Source organism: Chinchilla lanigera, unplaced genomic scaffold (assembly GCF_000276665.1).
Source record: "Chinchilla lanigera isolate Chin_1 unplaced genomic scaffold, ChiLan1.0 scaffold00026, whole genome shotgun sequence".
NCBI lineage: Eukaryota > Metazoa > Chordata > Mammalia > Rodentia > Chinchillidae > Chinchilla > Chinchilla lanigera.
The window spans coordinates 1452776-1465480 of NW_004955427.1; the positions used below are offsets into that span (position 1 = coordinate 1452776).

At 41.8% G+C, this 12705-nt stretch overlaps 1 protein-coding gene across 1 annotated transcript in view; it reads right to left on the reverse strand.

Moving 5' to 3' along the window:
• Nucleotides 1-12705, reverse strand: part of Filip1l (filamin A interacting protein 1-like) — a 255823-nt gene that overhangs the window by 66613 nt on the left and 176505 nt on the right. Inside the window, exon 4 of the mRNA XM_005386289.2 lies at nt 9116-9294. Within this exon, the coding sequence (XP_005386346.1) occupies nt 9116-9294 (179 nt within the window). The remainder of the gene's footprint in view (nt 1-9115; nt 9295-12705) is intronic.

Here is a 12705-nt window from a genome sequence, read left to right on the forward strand (position 1 = left end):
TTCTTCTTTCTTCTTTCTTCTTTCTTCTTCTTCTTCTTCTTCTTCTTCTTCTTCTTCTTCTTCTTCTTCTTCTTCTTCTTCTTCTTCTTCTTCCTCTTCTTCTTCTTCTTCCTCCTCCTCCTCCTCCTCCTCCTCCTCCTCCTTCTTCCTTCTTCCTTCTTCCTTCTTCCTTCTTCTTCTTTCTTCTTCTTTCTTCCTTCTTTCTTCCTTCTTTCTTTCTTCTTTCTTTTATCTTTTTGAGACAGGGTCTCACTATGTAGTTCAGGCTGGCCTTGAGCTCACTTTGTAGCCCAGGTGGGTCCTGAACTTGTAGTGATCTTCCTGCCAGCCTCCTGCCTCAGCCTCTCCAGTGCTGGGATTGCAGGCATACACCACCACGCTGGCTTTCCCCTCCTTTATTCTGATAACTAGATAAATATGGGCCACCCAGAGAAGGTCTTGGACTTAGCCCTGAGAGAATCTCAAATTCTCTGAGAGGGCTCTGATCCTCCTGAAGCCCTCAAATCACTCCATTTGCCTCTTTTACTTAGCCTTTGCTGTACACACGTTTGGGAGATTGCAGACCTGTCAGCCCACAATAACTACAGGATATTATTAACCTAATAAGGCCCCGTCTCAAAAATGAATACATACATCCATACATACAGACAGACAGACAGACAAAAAGGATTGAGGATGTTGCTCAGTGTCAGAACACTTGCCTAGCATGCTGAGGCCCTGGGCGCAATCTCCAGAACCTCAAACAAAATAAAACAACATTACAACAGCACACCAAAGCCCAAGTCAAAGGGAGAGTCTGAGTCATGTGACTAACACCCTACACACTCTTTAACGTCATATTCAAATAAGGTCCGATTCAAGAGTAGTTCCAGATTAAGTTATAAAGTATTCGGTGGGGGGGCTGGGGATTTAGCTCAGCGGCAAAAAGCGCCTGCCTGGCAAGCGCAACGACGTGAGTTCGGTTCCCGGTACCGGAGAAAAACCAAAAAAAAAAAAAAAAAAAAGTATTCGGTGGGTGCTCTCTTTCATTGTTAGTAATGGTTTACATACATGGGATTGTAAAACTACACAGTGGATGTTTCAGTTTTTTAAGAATGATCACAGTAAGAGACATGTTCACATTAATGACTCTCAGAATGCTTTAACTCACTTTGAGCACATTTATCTCATTTCCCCTGCCGCTGTCTGAAGCAGTTCTGGAAGTCCTCTTTCATGAGCGTTTTATGCAGTGATTAAAAGCACCGCGAACGCTGCCTGAGTGCCAGTCCGCGGAAGCGCAGGCTCGCCGGAGCCGTGTGGTGTCTCCTCACCCCCCGTGTTCTTCGGATCTGATACCACGTAGCTTCTGGTTCTTCCCCAAAGTCAACATGAGCGTGGAAAGTAGACATTTTAAACAGGTTCAGAAAGCTGAGGCCGCCACAGCAGCTCAACTAGACGCCCTTGAAAGAGAACGTCCAAAAGGCCTTCCGAGAGTGGCCGGGTGACGGGAGCCGTGCGCGTGGTTGAGGACGCGCTCTTTGAGGGGAGTCGGGGCGGAGACAGGACGTGCACTCGACTTCTCCCTGAGTTATCTGCAGATTACTCTCTGAGGATCTGGTCTTTTCAACTATATTATAGTTGCATCTTAAAATTCTTCTGGACCTCCCACAATACCAAACTCAGTGTTTGAGTAACTAGTAATGATAATTCTAGGGAAAATGCCGCTGAATATATTTACAGAAGATTTGGATTCTGGCTTGAGTTTGAAACTATCTAGCAGTAAGATTTCGGGATTTCTTAACTTGAACTTCATAGAGCTCACTTTTCTCAGTTTGAAAATCGGAGGACTGGTCTAGACTGATAGTCTTCCCTAGCTTAGATTGTAAGAGTCAGAGGTTTCCGTCATTTTGGTAGTTATCTACCATATTGGTTCATTGTGATGGCACTGACAGGAATAGAAGTGTTGTGAGTGGACCTGAATTTGCAAAAGTGATGTTAGGTTCAGTTTGTGAGACTTGAGGAACAGTAATATATACCAAAATGTAGATGTATTGTTAAAAATGGAACTACAAGTCAGGCATGATGGTGCATGTCTGTTATCCTAGCACTCAAGAGGCTGAGGCAGGAGGATTCCATGAGTTTGAGATCAGCCTGGATGGGCTACAAAAGTGAGTTCAAGGCCAGCCTGCACTGTATGGCGAGACCATCTCAAACAACACAGAAAGCGGATTTGGATTTGAAGTTTGTGGTAGGGGTGTTGTCGTTCTCACCGAGCTCTTAGACTCCAAGGGTTAAAGTTAAAGGCACGTGTTCATAGCAGCTACATGGTCACATATTGTTAGATCTGAAAGAAACATGTAAGTCATGTGGTCGGCCTTGCTTCGTAGATAAGGAAACGAGGTGGAAGGAATGGAATTTGCCTGGAGTTGCCCCCTCACGACACATTTGATGCGCGCAGACTTGTCCTCTGCCAGCTCCCAGCGTGTCTCTGAGTTTGCGGTTTTCTTTAGGTTGCTGTACTGAGAACTGACTGATCATTATCCTTCCCCGTGCATACACACAATTATTTGTAACATTTATCTTAACTTTGTGGGAAGGAGAATTGCTCATATAACATCATCACTGTATCTGGATTTTGACTCTGGAATTCATTGGCTTCCCAGAAAAAAAGCAGGGGTAGCTATTCTGTTTGCAGACAAAGTGAATTTCCAGCCAAGACTGATTGCGAGAGATAAAGGTCACTATATCCTTGAAAGGGAACAATCTAAAAGGAAGAGATAACAATCACAAATATATGTGCAACAAATACCACTGCACCCAACTATGTAAAACAAATATTAACAGACATGAAAAATCAAATAAGCACGAATACAGTTGTATTGGGGGAATCTCAATACCCCACTGTCACAAAAAGATCAACTAGACAAAAATCAACAATGAAATATTAGAACTGAACCAAACTTTGGAACAAATGGACTTAGTAGATGTTTACAAAGTGTTCTACCCCACAACATCAGGATACACATTCTTCTCAGCTGCACACAGGACATTCTCCAAAATAGACTGTATCCTAGTTCATAGGACATGCTTAAGTAAATGCCAAGGAATTGAAGTTATCCCATGCATACTATCAGACTATAGTGCAGTGAAATTGGAAATAAGTGACAAAAGAAGCCCCAAGAACTTCCTGAACACGTGGAAATTAAATAACACCTCCTGAGCAACCAGTGGGTCACAGATGACATTAAAGAAACTGGATGGTTTCTACAGTTAAATGATGACAGTATAATATACCGCAACTTACAGGACACAGTGAAAGCAGTCCTGAGGGAAACTGATGGAATTGACTAGCTTGTGTGCACATGGATGAATTGTGCAGTTACAAGGGAATATTTTTGTGACGTGTGTTGAAAGTTAGATCACAATGTATAGTTTTAAAGCACCCAATGAGGTATTTGATCTCTATATCTCTGCTTAGATCCTGCTTATGGTATGGGGTGGGGTGTTCACACCAAGCTGATCATACTGTAATTCCGTAGAGACTGCAGTACCAAAATATGTGTTTGTGGTAGGTCTCAATTTTATTTTGACAGAGAACTGGATCCCCATGACAAAGGTCAAAGGGAGCTCTGGCGTCCATTTCTCCACTTCAATATGTAGTCTGGAGAATATGTAATGCAAATAATTCCTTGCCAGAAGACGGAAAGGAAATGATTGCATTTGAGTACAACGTATTCTACAACAATAGTTTAGTGTACTTGAAATTTAAAACTGCGGGCTTTCCAAATACTGTTTTTACAAAGTAGACTTTACAGCATTGTGCCCAATCTGTTTTGCTTTGTAGAATATTCATAAAAGTTGAAATTTAAGACCAAAGAAACTGAAAAATCCTAATGGCCATAGCTGTGAGGTACTGTGCTAAATGCTGCAGTGACACTCTAGTGTAATACATTTGTTGATTTGTACTGATCACGCGCAGTTTGTGATCAGGAGCGGTACTGTTATGTTACTTCACCATAGCAGTGCCTTCATTTCCTACCCATCATGATTTCATAGTGCCTTCGAAGCATCTCTGTCAAGTCTTAAAGTCTGCGGTAGTGTCCTGTTTCACAGTAAGTGAATTGGGTGTGCTTTTATGTAGGTGAAGGTCACACCTGCCTTCTTTGCCCCGTAGTGAGCACAGGACCTGGCTTGTAGCAGGTATTGAATTCACTTTTTAATGAATCAATGAATGAGTGAATGAGTGGCAATCGGGACTAGCCACATAATTATCTAACTAACTAGTTTAAATAATTACACATTTAAAACACTCATTCAGGGGCTGGGGCTTTAGCTCAGCGGCAAAGCGCCTGCCTGGCAAGCGCAAGGTCGTGAGTTCGGTTCCTGGTACCGGAGAAAAACCAAAAAAATAAAAAAAATAAAACACTCATTCATTTATGTATTTCAAGGGAACATCCAAAGCTTCTTGAGAGAAGATCTGATATTTTTTGAGAGATGCCTTTGAAAGTAGTCCAATATATTCATCTCACAGTAGGGTCAAATAGGACTTAAACATTATTGCATGTATGTTGGCTGATGCCACTGAATAATATATATCTGCCATAGTAGTGAAAGGTCCATGATAGAAATCTTTGTAAAGTTGCTTAAACCAAACTGAGGAGTGGAAGAGGTTTGTTCTGCTCGAAAACTCAGCAGCAAAGACTTGCCCAGGGTGTGCTCAAAGCAAACCTCTCATTTTTAATGCCATATTATTTTATTTTTATGGAATCTGGATACATTTTACATTCATCAAAGATGTCTCTACCCTCTTATTTATTTTTACCTTTTTAAAGAATTTTATTAGTATATGTCTGCAGTACATACTGTTTACAGCCATCTTGGGGAGCGGGCACATGTACATACTACAGCTTGTTTCTTTTTTTGAATCCTATTTTCTTCCCCTTTCCCCTCCCTTCTTTAATTCCCTATCCTAGTTTCCATTCTTGTTAATATTACTAATCTTAGCTCATGTTGCGGTTTATAGTGTTTATATTAATTTGGGTTATGAGGTTCCCGCACATGGTATATCTTCTTCTTTCTCCTCCCTTCCTCTGCACCCCTCTCCCTTGTTCCTTTGGACCTGTTCCCTATTGCAAGAGATCCATCTCCTTGTCCCCTTCTATCCGTCCATTATTACAGCTCTTGACACCGGACCTCTGTTGACATGACTCCAAAGGTCCCTACTTCCCCTGCATCTCCAGCCGTCTAATAATCCTGCAAAGAACAAACAATTGTTTCCTCACCACGTGGTTTGTGAGAAGCTACCAAATAGACTCTTGGTTGGTAAATGAGAATATCTGTGCTAATCTAGTTGGTCTTATGAAAAGTAATTTAAGGCTTTACTAAAAAAATCCGTGGTTGAAACCATGTTGTTACTATAACAATATTTGTTTCCTGCCCCAATGGTTATTTAAAGCAAAAAAGATAGTAATATATATGATTATACAGGGTTTATTTTTAGTTTAGTATTCTGAAAAAGAATGCATGTTTTCAAAATAAAAGATTTTTTTCTTCACAGTCTTTTCTCCTATTGAAACTAAAACGAAAAGAGAGAGAAAGTCTGCAAGGTTTTTTGAAAGTACAGGCAAAAACTGGCGTTTCGTTGATGGGGAAATTTTGCAAAATTACACTGACTAGAAGTGGGTTTTGTTTTGGCTTTCCTGTGAAGCCGTCCAGAAAAGCCAAAAAAGGCATTGCTTTTTATGTAAAACTTTTCACATAGACTCCACTTGTAATTCGGCCAAGTACATAATTCAGGTCATCAGTAACACACTCACACAGTGGAACCGGTCAGTTAACGGAGAAGGCGTCGTGAAATGGGTTATAATATTGCCATATGGATGGACCAAATCACACAGATCTCAGTAAAGGAAACTTCGCATTAACAAGCTTGGGAGCAGCTCTCCCGAGCTATCCCTGCCCCCGCAGCCTTCAGCGGGAAGCCAGCCACTCACTGATTACGGCAGAGACATCGCTTGGCAAACATTTTGGCCTGAGCTCAGTGTGTGACATCAGGCTCCTTTAGGGTTTTCCACATAAAACGAATTCTCCAAAAAAAACACAGAAAGTGAACCTTCATTTGAAATCCATTATTATATCCTCTCAGGTCTCATTAATTGCCTCAATCAGGTATTTCTTAATTTTTATTTTATTTTCATATATTTACCAACACTTCATATATGAGAGCTAAACTCTTAGAGTATGTTTTCAGAGTTTTAATCAGATAGTGCTTTGTAGCTGTTGTCACCCAACACCCTTTTTATGGGGGTCAAGATAGCTTTCATTTTACTATTGTACTGAAAGGTCTACTAGCTTGGGAGTGGCTTGCATCACTTTGTTTGAGGAAGGAAATAAACATTATTCTTTGACCCTTTAGGACAAATTAGCCCAGCTTTTGTGAGTAGTGGCTGTGTGCCAAAGTTTGAAGTGCTCAGTGATGATGTGTGTTTTGCCATGTCGCCTAAAAATGAGACACTTTACTGGCATTTTATTCCTGTGTATAAACACTTCCTCTGATTATATTTACCTGAAATCTTGGGAGTTTTTCTCCATGGCGCTTTTGTTTAGGTGGTGTTCACGTAATACTTTAATGCACATGGGCTTAAAGCAGGTACGAGTCAGTCCTGCCACAAGAGGGTTACAGAAGTCGGGAGACGGGGAGGGTGAGTCCGCACGTGGCATTAGTGCCGGGGCGCGGGAATTGTGACGCTGCATAGGGGAACAGAGGAAGAACCGTCTGTGTGTCACGTGAGCTGAGGACAGGATTAACGTTCTCACAAAGCGTTCCACGTGGAGCCCACTCCTTGACAAGTAGGAGCAGGTGGATATTCCCAGATCTTCTGAATGGCTAAGCAAGGAACGGGAAACACTCTTTAGTCACTTTCCCTATTCCTTGGTGATGGCATGTTCAGTTCAATTATTCTTCGAGACAGATTTAGTAACCTGTAAAACTAGAAACTAGGATCTCTTGGATTCTCCTCTTAAATTCATTTCACAAATGTAGAAATACCATTCTTGCCAGGCATGATGGCGCACACCTGTAATCCCTACACTCGGAGGCTGAGGCAGGAGGATTGTTGCGTGTTCAAGACCAGCCTGGGCTACAAAGTGAGCTGAAAGCCAACCTGAACTGCATGGCAAGACCCTGTCTCACCAAAAAAAAAAAAAGAAAGAAAAGAAGTACCATTCTTAGTACATTGATTCCACGGTGTGCACATTTAATATTTATCTTTCTTTTTCTTTTTGTCCAGCACGTGGCCTTTATCCCCACTGACGTTTGGTTCCTCTTTTCTCCCTGGCTTAAATAATCATCACCACTCGCCTCCTAGTGTTAAGTGTTACTCTGGATAACCCTCCCCTGCCCTTCTCTAGAATACAGGAAGACACAGCAGTGCATGTTAGAACTGCATCCCAGCAGCCCTCCGCCTTCTGGACGTCCGTACCATCTTGCCTTCTCAGGTGGCCGCCCCCTGGGCAGGGACAGCCTGTGCCTCTGACCTGTGCAGGCAGCACTCTGACCTTGGTCTGTAATGGTCACAATAGGAACAGGTGAAAGAAAGTATCTGTGTTCAGCAAGTTAATGCCAAATAAATACTAGGCCAATAAGGCCACTAGTGCCAGACTGCAGTGGTTAGAATAATATTTAATATAGCACTGTCTCATTAAATAGCAAATCATGTATTGTAAAGTCTGAATTTAATCTTCCTTTGGGGCCAGGTTTCGTGTGCTCCTTTCATCTGCCGCTGTCGATATTGCAGAGCCTGTGAAGGGCAAGCTAACGAGGGCCTCTCATCACCCCCACCTCACTGCCGTCCTGCCGTGTGGTGAGGAGAAGGCACACCTGGAAAAAACAGACTGAGTGTATGGGTGGTGAATTCTGTGCCTCTGAGCAGGCGTCTGCGGTGAGATGGAGTGATGAGAAATGGAAGTTTAGCCTTAGCTTAGCTGCTGGCGTAACTGCAGTTACTAGCTAAGTTGAGCTGGAAGTGTTTGAAGAAAGCACTTGAGATTGCTAGTGTTTTGGAGAGGGTAACTCGCAAGTAGTTCTTTTCTGCATTCTTCTAGGAGTGTTGGAGTTCAGCATTATCATCCCTGCGACCGATAAAAGTATGTATGGAAATTACAAAAGGGGGATAAATGCTGCTAAAAATTTGACACTGCCGAGGTCACTTACTTTCTTCATCTCTGTGGTCTCAGTGAAGTTCAGTTGTCCTTGCAGTTTCATAGGGATGGTCATACTTTCTAAACTGATTCAGAGCAGAGGCTCAAAGGGGAACCCAGAAAAACCCGCGTGTGGTTAAAAGTGCTTTCAGAGCTTCCGCCCTGACCCCTTTGTGCGAGGGAAACCACCACGCGCATGTGCTACAGGGCTCCCTTCCCCGCATTCCGTGTCCTGACTCACCAGGTTCGGAGCTTCAGCTGTTACCACTGCAGAGCCACGTCGCCCGCCGACCGTGTTGCTTGAGTGGGTCCTTAGAAAAGCAGCCTGACGTTTCACTCTCCATCTTAGAATGCTTCGTTGCTGCACATGCTCTAGCTGGCTGTGGCTAGACTGTATTTTCTCCTTCTGTAGTCTCACCTCCACGGTCACCGTGTGGAAAGTTTGAATTCCTTCAGTGCTCCTGGTCTTTTCTCACTATCATACTTGTCTTGAATATACTTTAGTTTCCTTTCTTGTTTGCCTAAGGACTGGATCCCTGTTGCCTCTTTGGTGTGGCTTCCACAGGATACTCCCTTGCAGAGTTAAATGTGTAGTGTTTATGTTTCTGTGGTTTTTACTGTACCTGGTGGGGGCTGGGGATTTAGCTCAGCGGCACAGCGCCTGCCTGGCAAGCGCAAGGTCATGAGTTCGGTTCCCGGTACCGGGGAAAAAAAAAAACCAAAAAAAAAAAAATAATAATAATATTGTACCTGGTTATTCTGTTTGATAATGACTTTAAGCATATCTTTATCCTCACCCTGGATCATGAGATCTCTGAGGACAGAGGCTGTGTCATACTCATTCTTGTATCCCTGACAGCTGGTACAGAGCCCAGTGACAGCGATAGGTTAGTGACAGTTTGGAGGATGAGTCTCGTTTCAACCAAAGCAGCCTTACCTTTCACATTCCTGTTCTAGTAAGCTTATGAATTCATCGCTCTTCTCCATGTATTCTTTATGTTTTGTCTTTTCTTTCTCCAGCTCCAATATGGCTTTCCTGTGGGATTTTTCTGCCATTAAAAGTTGCTCCAAGAGTCGCCTGTGGGATTCTTTATGTTTTTCCACCACTTTGTCCAGCTACAAAAGAAAATGCATTTATAGCCTGTGAATGACAAAATGGTCACAATACCGCCATATTTCATACTTTTTAGAAATGTTCATTTTTTTGACTAATTCAACAATAAGTTTTTTGATGTTTAGTTTTTATCAACATGATATTTTGAGGGGAATTTTAGCACAGTTATCTTTTTATTATCATCAGATACTTTGAGGGAGAGTAATCTTTGTCTCTGTGGGTATCGGAATAAGTTCCACATATCCCCTTTGTGACATTCTTGCTTCTCAGCCATAAGAGAAAGTCCACTATTGGAATGGCAGAGAACAGCGTATCCTTGCCCAGCGTTTGATTCCGTAGCTGCCCTACCTGGTCTCTTCTGCCACAGCCCACCCTGAAGTGCGCTCTATCACTGTATGCCTCTTGAATCCCTTGGTCTCTTTTTATTATGCATTGAAGTACTTCCATTAAAATCGGTAGGTAGACAAGTAGGTGGATAGATATGCAGTGTGTTGGTGCATGGTGAACATGACCAAGTAGAAACACTGAGTTCTTTCTGCCTTTTGTGGCACTAGTATCCTCATTATAAAGTGGTCATTCTGTGCCAGTTTTATGCATTGTCTTCCCTATGAGACTCTGCACTCCCAGAGGATCAGGCCAGCGTCCAGTTTTTCTTAATTCCTAGCATCTGTCACAGAACTTTGATTATTATTGATGCCCTATATGTGTTTCTAGATTGGAAACACATAAGCAGGCAAAGAATCAAGAAACAGAGGGGGAGCAGAGGCCAGGGAAAGCAAATGTGACTCAAAATTATTGCCGCATTAAAGTCAATTAAGAGCAAAATATAAAAGCATGTGGTTTTCTAGGTTAAATGCTGCATGTTATAACTAAAATACGTTGGTTTTTGCCCTTTGTTTTTATCATAAAATGCTGAAAATCTGTGACTTGGTGTGCATTTAATGCCAATTAGCATTTTCAGTGCCAATTAGCATTTTCAGCCATTTTTTTATATTGAAACAGGTTCTTACCAAGAAACTAAATTGTCCGGGCTGGGCTTGAGCTTGTGATCCTCCTGCCTCAACCACCCAGAGTACTCCAGTTAGCGTTTGGAATGTTCGGTGTACATCCTAAAAAGCATGCCCTTGGCTAGGAATCCGAAGCACAGAGAATAGAATTAAGAAGGTCTGTAGCATACAGAACCTAGTGGCCTCTCTCTGACCTTTAAATGCTTAAGTTGCCTGTTTAGTTGTTTTTCTTTCCTTTCTTTTTGTTCTGTCTTGTTTTGTTTTGTTTTGTTTGTTTGTTTTGTTTTTTGAGACGGTGTCTTACTGTGTAGTGCAAGCTGGCTTTGAACTCGCTATGCAGCCAGGACTCACAACAGCCTTGCTGCCTCAGCCTCCCAAGTGCTGGGATTACAGGTGTGTGCCACCATGCTCGGCAGCTGTTTAATTTTCCGATATGAGTTTGTGATGGTAACTCAGCACATACAAAGTAACTGATAGGCCAGGTGTGGTGCCTGTAATCCCAGCACTCAGGAGGCTGAGGCAGGAGGATCGTTGCAAGTTTTAGACCAGCCTGGGCTACAGAGTGAGCTCAAGGCCAGCCTGCACTGCATAGCGAGACCCTATCTCAAAAAGAAAAAAAAAAAAAAAAAAAAAAAACAACAACCCACAAAATAACTGATTATGCAGTTGTTAGTGATTCTTTTTTTTAATAAATGCAATCAGTCCTTTTGTGGAAGATGAAACTGACAAACTGTATTTTCTGCTGGCAGAGGTACTGTTAACTGACTGTCTTCTGAAAAGGAGGCCACAGTGTTGATTAAGTAGTTCTCAAACAACAGCATTCCTTTGAAAATCCCATCTTATTTTTTGTTTAATCATTGTAATGCGTTATAAGGAAGACTTGAATGAACTGCATTTTTGAAATTTAAGAGTAAGAAATGATAAGATGAACCATAATTTAGGGAAATCATCAGTTGCTTTAGAGAAAAAATTCAATTTAATTTGTCAGAAGATTGACCTTACAAATAATAAATGAATAACTACAACTGTTTGAAAAGTAGAGGAATGACTTTAAAAAGTTTCTTAATTACAAGTACTGTCCCCTTGTGCCATGTAGATGCGCATGTTAAACTTTATTCCGCCCCCTGAGAGACTCCAGAGGACTCATTCACTCTTGCTTGCCAGTGTGTTTCTTCCTCCTTTTACATACTGGTGGCTGCTCTCCCTCCCTTCTCTTCTCCTTTCCCCCGTCCCGGCGGTTCTTTCCTTTTGAGCAGTTTCTTTCCCTGTCACAGTATCTGTTGTACATTTTTGGTCCTATTTACTGTTTCAGTTTCTTATAAGAGGGAGACAATGCTATGGTTACACAGGTAAATCTGGTTTATTTCACTTACGAGAATGGTCTCTAGTTGCATCCATTTACCAATGAAAGCCTAGAATTTATCCTTCTTTATAGCTGATTAATACTCCATTGTATAAAAATACCGCATCTTTTTATCCGTTCCTTGGTTGATGGCATTTGGGTTGTTTCCAAGATGTAGCAATTACAAATTGTGCTGCTATGAACATAGGTGCACATATATCGTTGTGGTATGATGTTTTTAATTCTTCTGGGAAAATACCCAGAAGGGAAATAGCTGGGTGGAATGAGACCTCTAATCCTAGTTTTTGTTTTGTTTTGTTTTGTTTGTTTTTGTTTTTCTTCCGGTACCAGGAATCGAACTCATGACCTTGCGCTTACCAGGCAGGCACTGTGCCACTGAGCTAAATCCCCAGCCCCCTAATTCTAGTTTTTTGAGGAATCTCCACAGTGATTTCCACAATGATTGTACCAGTCTACACTCCCACCAACAGTGGAGAAGGGTTCCATTTTCCCCACAGTCTCTCCAGCATTTGTTACCATGGAATCTTATTGTTATTTTAATTTGCATTTTTTTTTTAGTACTGGGAATCGAACTCACAACCTTGCACTTGCCAGACAGGCACTGTACCGCTGAACTATATCCCAGCCCCTTAATTTGTATTTCTTGAATGACCAGTGATTTGGAACATTTTTTCTTGTTTGCCATTTGTATTTCTTCATCTGAGAAGTGTGTATTTATTTGCCATTTGTATTTCTTCATCTGAGAAGTGTGTATTCATCTCAGATGAGCATTTTTGGATTGAGTCTTTGAATTTGGGGGGCGGGGGTGTCTGATTTTTTCAATTCTTTATATGTTCTATATAGAAGTCCTTTGTCTGAGGGACAGTTGGCTAAAATTTTTTCCCACTCTGTGTGTTTTCTTTTCACTTTGTTGGCGATTTCTTTTGATGTGCAAAAACTTTTTAATAAGATGGGATCCAGTTGTTGATTCTTTGAAGTATTTCCCATGCAGTTTGGTTTTTGTTCATGAGCTCTCTGCCTACCCCTATGTCTCTAGGGGAAAA